The sequence below is a fragment of the Cydia amplana genome, chromosome 19 (genome assembly GCF_948474715.1).
Source record: "Cydia amplana chromosome 19, ilCydAmpl1.1, whole genome shotgun sequence".
In the NCBI taxonomy this organism is placed as follows: domain Eukaryota; kingdom Metazoa; phylum Arthropoda; class Insecta; order Lepidoptera; family Tortricidae; genus Cydia; species Cydia amplana.
In genome coordinates, this window is record NC_086087.1 from 10906125 (window position 1) to 10923657 (window position 17533).

At 38.1% G+C, this 17533-nt stretch overlaps 2 protein-coding genes across 2 annotated transcripts in view; one reads left to right on the forward strand and one right to left on the reverse strand.

The window, feature by feature from the left end:
* The window catches only part of LOC134656855 (uncharacterized), a 494896-nt gene that overhangs the window by 31928 nt on the left and 445435 nt on the right, over positions 1 to 17533 (forward strand). The window lies entirely within an intron of this gene.
* Positions 844 to 11173, reverse strand: LOC134657163 (trypsin-4-like). Its single transcript, XM_063512716.1, has 7 exons — positions 10989 to 11173; positions 10489 to 10747; positions 9829 to 9954; positions 4307 to 4500; positions 3575 to 3842; positions 1660 to 1785; positions 844 to 990 (listed from the first exon to the last, which is right to left on the reverse strand). Exons 1-7 carry the CDS (start codon positions 11087 to 11089, stop codon positions 844 to 846), a joined length of 1221 nt encoding a protein of 406 aa, XP_063368786.1. The 5' UTR covers positions 11090 to 11173.

Sequence of the window (17533 nt, forward strand, 5' to 3'; positions counted from 1 at the left end):
CTTGACTGTCCTACATTTATTTATTAAATAAAACTCCAATATCCACGACGAGCGACAAATATGCTCACTATTTATTATCATCAAAAATTGACAGCATGTTGTGGGCGTTCCGGATTCTCGTTACCGATGGAAAAACGGAGTTTCGTGTTTGCACACAATTTTACATGTTTCCTCTAGTTATTTGTTATCCGATCAGCAAGTCAGTCGGGCGCGCTATTGCGGAGTATTCCTACTGCTTCTCACATGTTCGCCGCACACGTGTCATGTCACGTGACCCGCACGACTCGCATGAGCATGCTTTATACTTTGTTTTTTTAACATTAGAAAAAAGGTAAACAATCTTGACGTGTCTTTTTATCACAGGGCGGACACGCCATACATCAAAAATGATTTGCGTTTATATGTGTGCGCGGCACGTCTGTACACGCGTCATTGAGTTTCTGACGGAATCCTGACGGAATCTCAGTAGAGCGAGTTACGCACACATTCATGTCGCGGCCAGTCGCGGGCGAGGTAATCCGAGTCGGGGCGGGGCGGTGTGTGTCCGTTCTGTATGATAATACTATTACTTATTCTGTGCTTTTTATTGAGAAAAACTTTTGAAAAAGAAGATGGCCTCTAGGACTAGGAACTAAAAACAGGTGCGGTGAATAATCCTTTACCATCGTATTTTTCGGAAACGCACGAACGTGTTATGCTATTTCAGTCAGTCTCAGTACAAAAAGTATTGAGGTTGACTGAAGTTCATGACAAATTCAAACGTTTCCGAGAAAATATGATGGTAAATTAATAAAAAACGGATTGTTCACTACATGTGTAATTTCGGTAATGCTAGTACTCGTATTATAGATTCTGCTTGATGGTCTTGCTGATCCACTTGACGTATTTGGACACCCTGGTGTACACTGAGGAATGTTGGCCGCATCCTTCGCCGTACGAGACGAGCCCGATCTGTACGTTGTTGTATGTTAGTGGACCACCGCTGTCACCCTGCATATAAAACGGCAACTATAGTATGTTTCAAATAGCTTGGGTACGGTTACAACCATAAAAAATAACCTAGCTTTCATCACGAATTAACTTTAAATACTGTTAATGTATAAGACGAATAATAAGCTGCAATAATAGAATAGAATAGAATAGAAATAATTTTATTCGTGAGCACAAACACAACATAGAAAATTATACATAAAAGAGAATAAAAGGATAAAGCGCCACGAAATGGTTTCACCTCAGCATGTTGCTGGCGACTTCCAGCGCTGATCTTCCGATGAGACCATCCGGTGAAACACAACGGTAATATGTTACACAACGAAGGCCGCAAAAATATCTGACACGAGCTTATTTGTAGAGCCACATATTCACATATTTTTGCTGCCTTCGAAGAGTAACATATTATTGCAGGTGACTGACTGTATGAACAGATCTACGGTGGATTTGTCCACAATAAACATCTGCCACACAGTTTTGACATCAGAGGCCCTACCGCGAAAAACAAAAAAAATCGTTATCTGCTTCTTTATCGCTCTTGCATATTCGAGTGATAGATAGGCAGATAAACAGTTTTCGATTTTCGTTTTTGGCGGTAGGCCCTCTGATGTCTCCATACGTAGGTTGATAAGAATATCAGCTAATGATGTTGATAAGTAATTGGTTTACCCAGCAGGCATCATGGCCGTCCGTTCCCGCGCAAATCTTGTAGTCAGTCAGATCCACGTAGGTTTTCCGGCAGTTGTCCTGCGACTCAACCGGTATTGTCACTTGGCGGAGGTTGTTCTCATAATACTGTTGGAAACCATAAACATTAATTGAGTGCAGTGTTTTGTAAAAAAACCGGCCAAGTGCGAGTCGGACTCGCGCACGGAGGGTTCCGCACCATCAACAAAAAATAGAGCAAAACAAGCAAAAAAATAAGCAAAAAACGGTCACCCATCCAAGTACTGACCCCGCCCGACGTTGCTTAACTTCGGTCAAAAATCACGTTTGTTGTATGGGAGCCCCACTTAAATCTTTATTTTATTCTGTTTTTAGTATTTGTTGTTATAGCGGCAACAGAAATACATCATCTGTGAAAATTTCAACTGTCTAGCTATCATGGTTCGTGAGATACAGCCTGCCCTGGTGACAGACGGACGGACGGACGGACGGACGGACAGCGGAGTCTTAGTAATAGGGTCCCGTTTTTACCCTTTGGGTACGGAACCCTAAAAACGCTAACACTTTCACAAATAGCTTACCAATTAAAATATCACTAGGTAATAGGGATGATGACATCATGACACATGTTGAATTTTATAACAAAATCTAGTAAAATAGATAGCAAACGAGCAATTTATCACAATAATGTGGATATTAAAATAAAATATTGAAAAATTACAAAATTACAGGACCTGAAAGTTTCAAAATTTAACTTTTTTTTTAACTTCCAAAAACGATATAAGTAAGGGTACCATTCGATTCCTTACATTTCATCCAAAAAAATATTGTATAGCAACTATATACATAAACGCAATATTTCACCGACAAAAACGCAATTTTCTTGTTTTGTCCATACTACAAGATGGGCGATGACGTCACGGCCTTTGGCTGTTTTGTATAGGGCGTTTCGCGAGTGAAGTGCGACTGTCGGACTTTGACTACAATTTCTGACTTTTGTGTTACTTTAATGCAATGGGTCCCATATAGACATTTGATCCTAAAAACAAACCCGATCGATTGATACCATAAAAAAAATTAGTCATGTAGCCTATTGTAGGGTTTTATAGTCGAGAAAAGCAAACCACCACAGGTACAGTCAGCAACAGAACTTGCTAAGCGGGCCATGTGTTCAAAATGATCTTCACGTGACTTTATTGTTAAGAGAATAAGAGCGTGTCAAGGTAATTGTGAACAACTCGCCCGCTTAGCAACTTCTGCTGCTGACTGTACATGTTCTTTGCTTTCTGTTGGCTACCATCGTCCATACTTCAACAATTTATTATTCCCATTAGTTACCACCAAAGCGATTTGGTAGAGTTAAACCAGGTGTTATTTTAAACGGCAAACTTCTATGAAATTATGACGTATCAATAACACTGGCACTGCGTGTGCTGTCAAAATCTCTGTAGACTTTTGTTGGTCTAACTCTAGGTACAGTGGGCCAAGAAAGTGGTCTACCAGTTTTGACAAAAGTTTCTGCGAGATCTGGCGAGATCTAACTATCGCTAAGGTTGACTCTTAACGTTGACGTTTAACGTAAATCGACCTTAGCCCGTACCATGAGTCACTGACAGTGTCAAAACTGACATAATTATACGTTATCGAGAACGTAATTTACTTTCTATACATCTCGTTTGTACTTATATGCCAGTACGAGCGAGATGTAAAGAAAGTAAATTACGTTCTCGATGGCGCTTATGTCAGTGCCAAACTGATGGTAGCCGTACTTGTTGTCTCATGACGTTCAAACGAACCTCAACCGTAGGGTGGTAGACCACATTTTTGGCCGACTGTACTAGTTACTGGGATTATTTTTCCACAGTTGTTAACACTTATTATCACTGGAAACACGTAAACCAAGTTTGATAGCACTTACATATCCGTCAGTTGAACCCCATCCAGTAACGTTGACCTGAACTCCTTCTTCTACCTTCAGCTCTTCATCAGGCAGATAAATTTTCGCCACTTTGTTCCCAAACCGTATAGGCTCCATCAATTTCAAGAGGCAGATATCATTTATGTTACCAAAAGGGATGAATGACTTGTAGCAAAGCTGCTTTTCCATGTCTATAAAGAATCCGGATTTCTGTTCTAAATTGTCGGAACCCACCAGAACCTTTATTGAAGACGTGTCTTCGATACTCCTGTGAAGTTTATTTATTTTTATAATTTAATATAACGCGATTAAGGGATCATTTAGACGGCGCGCGAACTCGTATACGATTTTAGTTACATTGCGGACCATTGAGGTTAGATCAATTCAGCCGACCGATCAAATGACGCAATGTAATGAAACTCGAATGCAAGTTCTCGGACCCTCTTAATGAGCCCTAAGTCCCATCGTTGGACGAATTAAATGGTATTGCTTCAACTATTATACGATACTGCCTAGCCCGAGACATATCATATAAATATTCACTTGATATGTCTCGGGCTAGGCATATCGTATAATACAAATGGAACTTCACTTACAGGTAAGTTCGTTTAATTTTGTAATTATATCTACTATTGCATCACCTAGTTTTTGAAAGACTTAAATCAAGATAGTTTGAATTACTACAATATTCTGCTTGTTCTGTCTTCTCTTACAGAAATAAACTATAGGTACCTTATGCAATGAGCTGCAGTCAGAATAAATCTTTCATGGATGATGGATCCTCCGCAAAAGTACCGGAATCCATAATAGTCTCCAAACAAAGCCGCCATGTATGGCGCGTCTTCAATAGAGATAGCATGCCCACCATAAATACCCAAGTTGTGAGCATCCAAAGTATGCAAGGCTGAAAGTAAATGAGAAGTAAGTTTTGAAATTTAAATATCAGTACATTATATTCAAACCAATATTAAATAACACAATTAAAACGGATTATATCGCGTATATTGAATTTATATTACAATCCCGACGTTTCGAACCCAGCGTTCGTTGTCAACGGGTGAGTGTGGAAAAACTACACTCACAAATGAAACGAAACGTCTGGATGTAGTATAAATTCAATATACGCGATATAATCCGTTTTAATAGTTTTAGTTTTATTTAATATTAAATAACATTCAAATTAAATATAAAAAAAAAACTAATGGAAAAATCGCCCCTGCGGAATGAATCGGTTCCATGCTAGCAGCATGGCTGAATCATCTGGCGAAATACCCTAGTCCGTACCTAGGGAGTGCAATCTCGATCTCGCAATTTCGAGATCTCGCACGAATTTGCGAGATTCAATTCAATGATTACATAAATCGAGATTCAATGGAATCTCGATTTATGTAATCTTGGTCGAGATCTCGATTAAAATTCTCCGTAGTTAAATGACGATTTGGATTTTTTAAATGATACATATACCTACTTAGGACGCAAACGCCCAAGCCCAAGGACACTCGCAACAGAGGGGTTGTAAATGCACTGCCAGCATTTAAGATGGGAGTACGCTCTTTTCTTGAAGGTAAATGGGCTTTATCTAAAATAAATATCGAAAACCTGATTCTTTCAAATCTGGACATACTTGGGCTCATTCTACTCAGAATCGACAGCACTCTCCAATGTCCATTCCATTACGTCACGTTTTATTATGAGACAAATTTTCACTTGTATAGACGTGACGTAGTGGAATGTACAATTTTCATACAAATTTTTGGGACATTTTTTTTTGTCACCAGAACCCAAAAACACCAGGATCCGTGAGAATCGGGTTTTCAATATTTATTTTAGAAAACGCCTAAATACATAGCTAATGGTCAACTTGTTAAAAAGAAACACATTATATAGTACCTATATACGTTGTGTAGATTTGAAAGTAATATATTATTTATTTACCTGACCCCCATGCTACTGGAACTAATACATTAACAGCAATAACAGTCGCACATAATAATTTCAGTAAGCTAGTCATCGCTACACACGCTAATATGTACGAAATAATATGTAATGTGAAATTACGATTGGGCATATTTATACCCGATACTGTTAGGTACTTAATAATTAATTAAATACCTAACTGTATCGATGACATAATTTAATAAATTACTAACGTTGCTAAGGATTCAATATCTAGATTAGGTATTATTTAACACGAATCCTAATTTAATAATTTCGATCGTTTGTTTTTGCTTAAAAATACGTAATACGTATTATGATCCAATATGGAATGTTGGTGTATCAATTACTTATAAAAAAACGGTTGTAATTAGTTTTATATCACTATTATACATGTTCATCCAGGTAATTTGCAAAGTACAGTCGCCGTCAAAGATATGTTTAAATTTTTCGCCTTGTTACAAAGGAGTAAAGTGCCAAAGTGTAAACATATCTTTGACTGTACATAACACAATTTGGAATGAATACCTATATTAAAATAAAGTTTTTATTATATTTGTTTAAAATGACCATGTAGGTACCTGTAATTTAATCAATAATTTAGTGAATTTAATCAATAGTGGTTTAATTACTATGATAATGTCCGAAATGTCTGAATGTGGTAAAATCCCCATATACATAGTTAATAGGTTTCCGAGAAGGGATTCACATTATCCGATCCGAAATCTCTCGAGTAAAATGCCATCTCCTCGGTTAATTAGATTAGGCGTGGATGAGGCTATGCCGTACCCAAACACTACACACATACCATCTTACATACTATGCAATTTGCGATCTTAGAGATTTAATACAACGATAAATTTTATTCATCAAACTCATCAAATTTGGCTACAGCTCATAACAATTATTAAATATTACCTACAGTAGTTGGGTACAGTAATTGCCAACGAAAGAACATTTAAAAAAGTACGAAACTCCTGCGAGACTCGGAAATACATATTAGATATATTAAAACGGATCACTCATTTTACTTGCCAAAGAGAACGGCCCTAGATAAAGTTGTTACGGAAATAAACTCTGGTATGCACTATATTATAGAAGTACCTACGAACGAAATGCATAGACAAATGCCTGATTCGAGTTTTATCTTTTCGCATGTAATTTCGACCATAAATAAACTAGTTAGAATAGAATAGAATAGAAATCATTTATTCAGACAACACATCAATACAAACAAAACACATATTGCAGATACAAGGCAAAGATAAACAAATCAGCGGATATAGTATAGAGATGTGAAGCCGAAATGGTCTCCACTCAGCAATGCAGCTGGCACGACTAGCGTGGCCAACGGCGCTGGTTTTCTGTGGAGCCAGCGGAGTGTGCGGGACAGCATGCAGTGCAGGACACGTTGTGGACGACGGGAACAAATAATATTTAATACTATTATAAATAAATATATATCAAAATTATATTATATATAAATATACATAACCTAACTGGTGAGTAACTAAAGTACAATATATGCAATAATCTGTATTTTTAAATATAGGGGTTCAGGCAGCAAAACTTTGTTGGTCCATTAGTTAGACGTTAGTTACACGTTATTATATTAGCTTGGTGCAAGAATATAGTCATTTTATTACCGTAATTAAACAGAGAAAATTCCTCTACGCAGTAATAAATAAGCTACACTGAAAACGTCATACCATAGGGAGCGTGCATTAACTGTAGGGTCAGTACAAGGAACCACCTGTATGTTGGTGCGAAGTGTGAATGTTAAGTTTAAGTTTTAAATTTAGGCCACTAGATGGCAGACCATTCAACGCGCACGGTGTCTAACGAACGAAGTGATAACAATCTGCGCTCGCTTTATCAGCATTTAACATATTACATAATACTTCATTATCTGCTACTGGCTGTGGGCCCGATTCGGGTTTTGGACTAGATATCTATTAGATATCACCAAAATACGACAACGATATTTTTAAGATCTATCGTGTCAGATTTGACATTTCCGCGATTCAGGAGATACTCTTGAACGATTTCCACAATGTCTAAAACGTCTCGTTATGATCAGTATTTTTAGATCTCAAAACGATTTTGAAACGATCTTACTACGATAATTTAACGTAAAAGTGACATTGGTTGCCCGAATTGAGCTGCAAAAGATATCTAGTTGAAATCTAAACTACCAGATATCGAGTACATATCGTATCGTTCTCTTCTCTAGAACGGATCTTGTTTTCCGAATACCGCGGTGTATCTTTTTAAACTTGTCATGAACTGGCCTCCTAAATTGTAACACCTTATTATGTACATGACAATGCAATATTGAATAAATGACTAAACTTATATTCTATGGATATCAATAGAAGGGCTTCGGAGATTGCGCGCTAAATCTGTGTTATCCTTAGTGGTTTTACTAAAAAACCCGCACACGATATTCTGCTTACAGTTGAAGGTATGTATAAGGATAAACGTGTTTTTCGCATTCCTTTAGATGTCTCATGTTACACAAAGACTTAAGCTTGCTCAATAGGCGTAAATATAAAAGCGGGTTTTACATGGTAGGTAGAGTCTGTTCGAAAAGAGAAGAGTCGTGGAATGTATGGGGCCCAATACTCTTCTCTTTCCGCACAGACTCTACATATTGCAAATGACAGTCAAATCATTTTTGGAGTAGCATATATAAACCGATGTCCACTGTTAGGTCTGGCATTTATTAAAAAAAATGTCATAGGAAATATGGATTAAAATGAGAATTGGACTGTATGTTTAAACTAGTTTAATCAAAATTAAAAGAAAACATAGAAAAGTAACAGTCTTTTTCATTAAACTCATTGACAATAACTGAATTTTGTTCAATGCCAATATTGCCATATCTATTCAAACAATGAATATGTTTCTCAGTTAAAACTGTATTAAATGGAATATAATTGATTATAAGATTACATTAAATAAGGATTACAGCAGTAAGTGTAAGGCCTGAGTCGACGCTCGAGTTGGGCGTGCAGCGGGGTGGGGCGTGCGGCGTGCATGTTAAACAAATGCAAGCGTATAGGAGCGGCCTTAGTGCACGCTGCTCAAATTACTTGTGAGCCCGACGGCCGACGCCATGCTGCACGCCCCGCCGAACGCTCCGCTTCGAGCGTCCACTCAGGCCTTACACTAAAGGTAATCTAGAATCTAGACGTTTTTGAGGATATTATCATGGATCCAGTTGACATAGCTGGAGACCCTGGTGTAGACAGTGGAAACGAGCCCGCATCCGTGCCCATAGGACACCAGGCCGATTTGCACGCCCTTCAGTGTAAGAGGGCTTCCGCTGTCACCCTGTATAGATAAATAGAATTAGCAAGATTCCGATACGGCAAGGAGACTCCAGATTGACTTTGTAAGGCCTGAGTGGACGCTTGAAGCGGAGCGTTCGGCGGGGCGTGCAGCGTGGCGTCGGGCTAATAAGTGATTTGAGCAGCGTGCACTAAGGCCGCTACTATACGTTTGCATATGTTTAACATGCACGCCGCACGCCCCGCCCCGCTGCACGCCCAACTTGAGCGTCCACTCATTTATTACACAAGTATTGTAAAGTCTATTTTTTTTATTCGGTAGACTAAAATGACATTTCATAGTATGAAATGACACATGCTGTTCATACTATGAAATGTTATTTTAGTCTACCGAATAAAAAAATAGACTTTAGTGTAACGGACTCAACGGACTATTCTAGAGTGCTTGTTGCAAGTCCTATAGTTACTAGAATAAAGTTTGGGTTTATTTTGTTTGAAAAGTGGATAAAGAAATCCATTATTGAAGATTATGGATTCAATATGAGCGTCCAAAGGCTCATATTTTGAGATGCGTCCTATTTTTCCAACCTACAGTCATGTATTAATTGTATCTTGTAGCGGGAACTGCGCTGGGCTATAACCGCGAAAATCGAAGTTCGCAAATTGCGGGCATTTTTCTCTGTCATTCTAATTACGCCTTCATTGGAGTAAAAGAGAAAGATCCCCGCAATTTGCGAAAAACGGTTTTCGCGGTAGCCCCTCTGAGCTGGTCCGCCACTCTTTGCGTGGTGATATATCGGACAAGTAAGAAAGCGGAAGATATTAAACGTTTCTTAGTAGAAAGTCTGTGGAAATTTTACTAACAGTAACACTCGTAACTGACTATCTATTTACAAAAAGTTTTACGAATTGTCCCGTTCATAATAGATCGTCCGTTATATTAGGGCCACCTCACACAAGCGTCTTTTGAGCGTCGGCGTCTCGAGTGTGGGGTAGCCGTTAGTATGGACAATGGTAGGTATATACCTTGCAAGCGTCGTGGCCTCTCGACCCAGCGCAGATGAAGGTGTCAGTCAGTTCCTCGTATTCATTGCGGCAGCTGTCTGGCGACTCGATAGGTACCGTAGTTTGACGGAGAGTTTTCGGGTAGTACTATTTAGAACAAAATACATTTAGCATATGATTTTCGTACTTATGGTAATAATATAGATACATATTTAGTATATTTACATGCGGCCGATCAAAGTGGAACTGGGGCTTTAAAAAAAGACAAAAACAAATTTTATTCTTCACTTTAGGAATATTACTACGAGTATACACTTTAAAATAAATCAATGACAACACCACGCAGCCCCGAGGAGATAACTGCTCAAAAATCTCGGCGGGACCAAATTTTGCAAAACAGTAGGTACCTGTATGAAATTTTTAAAACATAATAATGCTTAGTTCTACCAGATAATATACCTATCAAAAAATGTATGAGTAACAAAAGTCCCCAATTTATATGAAATAAAAAACAAATAAAAATATCGACATTTGACTGTTGGACGCAAATAACATTTGATACCTTTTTTAACTGGATGCCAAGAAAATTGAAGCTGTACTGTAGTAAGGTTTCATTAATATTTGACCGAGATTACACATTTGGCTATCTTATTTTATTCTACTACTACTTATAATACTTACATATTCGTCTGTTCTCCCCCATCCGGTGACATTAACCAGCACACCTGCTTCTAACTGGAAGTCTTTATCGGGCAGCGTAATTTTTGCCATCTTGGCGCCATACTCAATATGCCCCTTTAATTTCAACAGGCATATATCATTAACTTCTCCATTGTAGCCTTTATGACAAATCTTCTTTTTCACTTCGTAAAATATTCCGTTTTCTTCATACAAGGTGTGTGTTCCGACCAGAACCCTTATTGCAGTCGCTTTCGTATCCCTGTAATGATTTATAGCGTTATTTATTGGTGTATATGATATATGACGCACTACAAGCCTGAATTAGCTATTAACCGTTTGTCTTTATCTGTCATTTTGACTTATGTATTTGTAGGAAAGGGATTAAACGTAGTTTGGTTAATTAAAAGGCTCGTAAAATTTTATGAATAAGGGGGTTAGTGATTTAGTGAAGTTGTAAGTTGTACAACTTTATATTTAAGAAACTGATAATTACAACTTACTCAAAGCAATGCGCAGCAGTGAGAATAAAACGTTTATGGACGATAGAACCTCCACACAGGAAATCGAAATCATCGCCGTCTTCGACGAATATCGCGGCCATGTAGGGGTTGTCCTGGATGGAGACATTCTGCCCGCCGTAGATGCCCAAGTTCTTGTTGGCTGCGTGGAAGGCTGAAAACAAACTTAAAATAAGATAAAGATAAACCAGTCAAATCAAGTGCAAGTTGAAATTATGGGGGGAAAGTGCCCTTAAACCCTTAATTGCGTTACAAAATATTCAACTGTACGGATATGATGGTCGTTCTTGTCTACGTGACAGCGTGATAAAACGGTGTCCGTCACTTTCTTTCCCACGGTGTTAAACAGTGACAGTTATTTTATCACGTGGATAAAGATGGATAAAGCTATCCATAATAGGCTGGCTGAACTGGTAATAATCGTAACCAGAATTTGACTTATTAACTTTGAATTTTTTTTATTATCATATTTACTATTTTGTTTCCTATTCTAATTCTTATTCTAATTGTCAAGGAGTAGTATTTATAAAAATATATTTAGTTGGACGCTCTGCTCGGGTGAACAGTGTCTATTTGGCTATGACCGTACCCACAAATGATTGATTATGCTTACCTGATGCCAATGCTGCTGGAACTAATAAACTCACAGTGACGAAAACGGCGACTAGCAGGCGAGCCATAGTGAAACGCGCTTTAAAATGTACCCCTAAACTATTATGTCGTCTATTTATACTATTTTATATTCAATAAAAAGTTTGATAATTGATAACTTCCTGCATTTTTTAAATTATTAACCTGATTTGTATTTTATAGCTTAGATAAGATTGTTTGTATTTAGAAATAATTGCAATTAGTTATATCAATACTATTTTTATCAACATGCACCGATAATAAAATTAGTAAACACGTCTTTTTAAAATGATAGCGTAACTTCGATTGTATGACAGTGGTTTTTTGGCGGCGGCTTCGTGTGACTCTTAAAAGATCGCCTCTTATTTATGATAAAAAAATACTCGCCTAAAGACGTCCCATGTAGTACCAAGATCCCGACTATCAACTCGTCCGGGCAGGAAACGAAATCATAAAATACCCGATAGTCGCGTTTACAGCACTGAATGTGTTAAAGTTACTATGTCATCGAAAACTAATTAGTATTTTATGCAACCGTTGTTAAGAGAGGTCAAAAAAGGCGAGTGGCGTGAGTAACAAGCACTTGAAATAAAATTGTAAATTTAATAAATATTTTTCATTCAACGAAAATAATTTTTATTTTTTTCATTTCCATACGCGACCCGGCCACCGCGCCCCGCGCCCCCCGGCCGGTTGGTCAGCGACACCTTCTTGTAACTCATGAGGCCCTGGTATTTGCTCTTAGTTAAACTGCAATTTTGGACAGTTTTTTTCTCGATTTTGGCCCCAGTAGCCTATGGAGACTAACAAGCAACGCTAAGCGGTGTTCGTAGTCTATGGATCTTGCTATATTACGGGTGTCACATGCGCGTTTCTGACTTCTGAAGCAATTTTATTGTTTCTACTATAGAACCTAATGAATATTTTGTAAATTGGCAGCAATGCACTTAGTACTCATCTGTCAGAGATGACAATTAAAATTAGGTTGGCAACAATGTATTTCATACAATATTTTTTAAGTGGTGATTTCACGAAGTATCGTAAAAGTACCAAAAAGATACTGTGTGTATGCACAAATACTTTTTTGGGGAATAGACTAAAGACTTGTCTTGACAACTATAACATAGGGGTTTAAAGGTATGTGTACGACCTTTTAAACGACAAATAAAAGTACGGGAGTAGAAAAAGGTTATTAAATAAAAGACACCTCACCATTTCATACATGTAAACGCGTATAACCCGCGTGTTACACCGGCCTCCAAATGAGATTAGTCGGTCGTTCGCTCGGCCGAAGTCTTACAACAGTGTCAAATGCTGCGAGCCTGGTGTTCGTCTTGAAGTGCAAGTTGCAATATGAGCACCACAGAATAGGATATATGTTGCCTTTCTTCCTGTCTAGCTAGACTTAAGAGGGGCTCAACGACAAATTAGAAAAGGAACAAAAGATATGGCGCGCCGCGATGAAACTTGCGACGTAAGATTTGCGGGTTTTAACGTTTTACCTTAATAACTCTGGAAGTAGGTATACTTCTGTTTAAAATTTTGCGTTACTGGAAGCGTGCGAATCTTTCAATTTCATCCTTTAGGATTACTCTCCTAAAGTCAGCAGCAGAAGTTGCTAAGCAGGCTAGGTGTTCAAAATTTCCTTGACACGCTCTTATTCTATGAACAATAAAGTCGCTTTAAGATCATTTTGAACACCTCGCCCGCTTAGCAACTTCTGCTTCTGACTGTACCTAATGTTCAAGCGAGCTGTGGTAAATGATAGAAGGATGCATGACACCACGGTGCATTCGAAACACGTATTCTGCAAAGGGTGCATTACGTGGAGGGATTACTAGATTTATTTTGAAGGAGAAGACTGTGTTTGATGGCTAGGATGGGTTTGCTTTTGGCCAGACCTGAATTTGAGGTTTAAATAATTAATCATAATTTGACAACGTATTGAGTATTGAGATTACTCGCAGTGCACTTACTTAGATTGGTGCAGTTCAATATCAAATTAGTTGGACAGTGGTAGGAGTCTGTGCATACATGGATAAAAACACTTTCAAAGCGTTTAAAGCTGAAAGTATTAACTTATATAGGACATCGCTTTAAGCTGATAATTACTCAATGCTAAAAGAACGTGCACAGACAGCAGAAAGGCGAGATTATTCACACCGCTATCTGCCGGAAAAGGTCACATCATTTTGAAATGAAATGAATGAAATGAAAATAATTTAAGTATTTGAAACAACACAATCTTAAAATTAATAAGGTTTATTTGAGTCATTCCGGAAATCGGGTAATCCCGAAAATCATTGTAAAATCACTCATATTCCGTTGTAGTAAGAGTCACCATTCGGAATTATCCGCCACTATCGTTCATTCGGAAATACCCGAATACACCTTAGATGATAAACATGTTACATAGTTATGCAATTGGTTGTTCCAAAGAGGATACCACTCAGCATGTGTCGGAGCACTTAGTGCAACGACGTTGATTTTCAGTGGACCCTTAAAACTTATAAAATAAAAAAAAAACATTACTAACGTAAACATACTAAAAACAATGCGAAGCAGGTAGTCTTAAAAAATAATAATAACTGGCATAGAAACAGAATTAGAATTCTTTCGAAAACAGGTTTTAAACAAACACGCTGTATTTATCGTTGTTTGAAACACGCGTGCAGATTGCGAGTAGTAAAAAACAGGCCAATTTGAATCAACATCACACTCACTTCAGAATAATATCTGAATCATGTTATGTAGTTATCGTGCGTCTCGCCCACGCCAATACAAGTTACGTACGAAATAAATGATAACTGAATGACATCAGTTAACTAACTAAATATTACGGCTCAGCGACCCAAAGAGGATCTTGGCCTCCGAAACTAGAGCACACCACTTTTCCCGATCCTGCGCCGTTTCCTACCAATTATTGGCTTGAAGCTGACGCAGATCCGCTTCCACACTGTCTCCCCAGCGGTATCTGGGCCGACCTACCGGGCGGCCACCAGTCAGTCTTCCCAGGTACGCCCTCTTGGCAGCCCGGTCCTCTCCCATTCTCAATAGGAGACCGAACCAGCGAAGTCTGTGGGATTTCGTTTCGCCGATGATATTGGGTCCGGCCACCAGCTCCTCGATTTCGGCATTCCTCCTTATCCTCCACGTGCCGTTGTCTCTCTTGATAGGTCCCAGGATTTTACGAAAGATTTTCCTTCACACAGTCACATCAGTTAGATGTTCGAATTTGCCTGTCGAGTCGTAAACAATAATGTTTACGTTAAGGGTTTACTCCGTGTTTACATTAAACGGGAATGGAATTGGATCCGGAACACTCATTGTTTATGTGGTTCATAAAATAGTTAAAGCGTATTAAATTAAATAAATTCTTACCCACTCACATGATTCTGGAGACTAGAGTTTCCAACATTGCGCACCTCTAAAATGATCGGTATAAACAATTTTTAAAACACAGACCAACGTGACCATATTTAAAAAAATGGTGTGTAGGTGTGAGTCTAGTGCTTCAGCTACTGTCTATCATCTTTGCGTTTTTCTAGTAGCCTCCTAAAGGTGCCTCGGATCCACTTGACAGTTACATATAATTGGAATGAAAATTACATTTTAAGTTGGTTTAATGTTTCGCCAAACTGTTAGGCAGTTTGTTGGCATCACGTTACTTATAACAAATAAAAAAACGGGCGGGTATAGCTGTGTTTAAAATACATGCCAAGTTCCAGGGAGGTAAATGAGGACTACGTGTGTATGGAGAATCGATTGAGCCCTTTCCTCTGCTGACCACCACTCTGCAACCCCAGCTTCGATAAATGTGTATGTCTTAGTATACTTACTATCAAAGCCGCATTTCATCAATCCTTACATGGTCTTCTATAATCTGCATCATATCTTCCTCGCTAAAGCGCCTTATACTAAATGAACCAGCAACGTTAAAGTATCACGGTGCCTGAAAACCTATATACATAATCGCTTTAAAGGCTTTCCTACAAGGAAGGGTTTAATCAAGTCGACTCACAGGATTTGTCGGCTTAAGCTATTAAGTTAAACAAAATCCTGAAACCCGTTTGTTTTTGAGTTTGCGTCTGAGTTGACAGTCTCAAGTTATGCAACTTGAAATTCAAATTACTATATGCAAAATAACTAGAGGCCCTGAGAGCTGTACACCTCACGAGCACAACTTAAAATTGACTAAATGTATGGCTACGCCGTTTAAAAAAAAAATATATATATAGAAAATTTAATTATCGGACCTGCTTACAAAATTTCACGAGAATCGGTTGAGAATTGTGGCCTGTAGAGGAAAAGATCCGAACTGCCTGCTGTATAAATTTACCCTGGTATAGACGCTAATAAATATGTTGAATGGGAATAATGCGTTAATATTGAAGACGGTCTAATTAGGGATTAGTTAGTCTATCCACTCAGAAATCGGCTTAACTCAATTATCGGAAGATTTTTCTTGGTAGATTCGATAATCAGAGGATACATTTCGTAAGTAGACGAAAACAGCTCAGACAATTATAATCAACTACTAGAGAGGATTATATTTTTAAAATTTTGCACAAAACGCAAATTATAAAAATTACTTAGGTATGTAAATTATGACAGTTTTAAACTGTGAATTAATTTGCAGTGCAAAGTGATTAAAATTTGATATGATTGACCTTGAATAGTTATTTACGATACAAGTTGTGCGAAAAAATAGGAATTATGCCTGTGATTTCCTTGTTAATGAAGCATCATTTGTTTTTTCTATGTGTTTATGTCTCTCAAGTTACAAGTATATGCCTATAGGCAAGGTAACGGTACCTGTATAAGTATATATGTACGTTGTTTGCGCAATTACTTTCCAACTTGTCTTAAGCGGCAAACAAATGGCCTCGTTACGATGACACGCCTCTACCTACTACATTTGTATATACATTATGTACTGTCAGCTAAACACACTTGCATATATGTTTATACTTTTATCATTGGCAACATGGGTATACGGAGGTATACGGTGTACAGTCGTCGTCAGATATATAGGAGCCGCCGAGGTGCTCAAAAATATCAGAACACGCGCTCTAACGTCTTGACAATAGATGCGTGTTCAGATATTTGTGAGCACCTTGGCAGCATCTATTATTTAGGGTGGCATTAGTAGAGCTTAACACTCTCGACCCTTTTACTCGATATCAACTTATTTACATCTACAATTCATTAAAAACATCTAGGGAAAAGAAATCAACCTAAAACAAAATAACTCAGCGGTAAAACTACAATCAATAGATAAAGCGAGCGGATATCGTGTTTTATTTTGTTGAGAGCTGTATAAAGTTCCCGATATCTCGTTCCTAACAGGCAATTGGAAAGTTAGTTGTGAATGAGCCAGTGGCTACAACGGAATTATAGGTTAAAGTGTTGGGGGCATGTCGTGTCGCGACCTCATTGCCGCATGCTCTCGCGATAAATACTTGCTACACTGACCCGTATAAGGGCATTTTGACTTAAAAGTGTACCATTTAATTTTTCTCGAAAATTCATCAACTTTTGGTTTATTTCTACTCAGAATCACGAGGACTGTCGATTTAAAATGAAAAAAAAAAAATTGCCCCAAAAAATGACCTTGTTTTTCGAAAATACTAAATGGTGCCATTTTGTCTGAAAACCCCCATAAGGGTCCAGCCAAGTTACAGTCGGTTATAGAAAACGGCGATCGTAGCTTAAATAATGTGTAACTTTTTGTTCTCAGTTAACTACCAAAATCACAGGCAAATTATGCATAGCTTAGGTATGTATGACGATGTTTGGGGTTGCAAAATAGTTAAGCGCAACTTTTAGAGGAATTGTTTCCATCTTTAGCAGCACTTTTGTCTGTCTTTCTGTTGGTTACTTGATTGCCCCGCCAA

Coding starts and splice junctions, on each gene's coding strand:
- LOC134657163 (XM_063512716.1), bottom strand. CDS start 11,089: ATGGCCGCGATATTCGTCGAAGACGGCGATGATTTCGATTTCCTGTGT. Junction 10,748..10,988: donor ACTGCTGCGCATTGCTTTGA/GTAAGTTGTAAT, acceptor AAATCATTACAG/GGATACGAAAGCGACTGCAA. Junction 4,501..9,828: donor GAGGCCACGACGCTTGCAAG/GTATATACCTAC, acceptor TAAATTTCAAAA/CTTACTTCTCATTTACTTTC.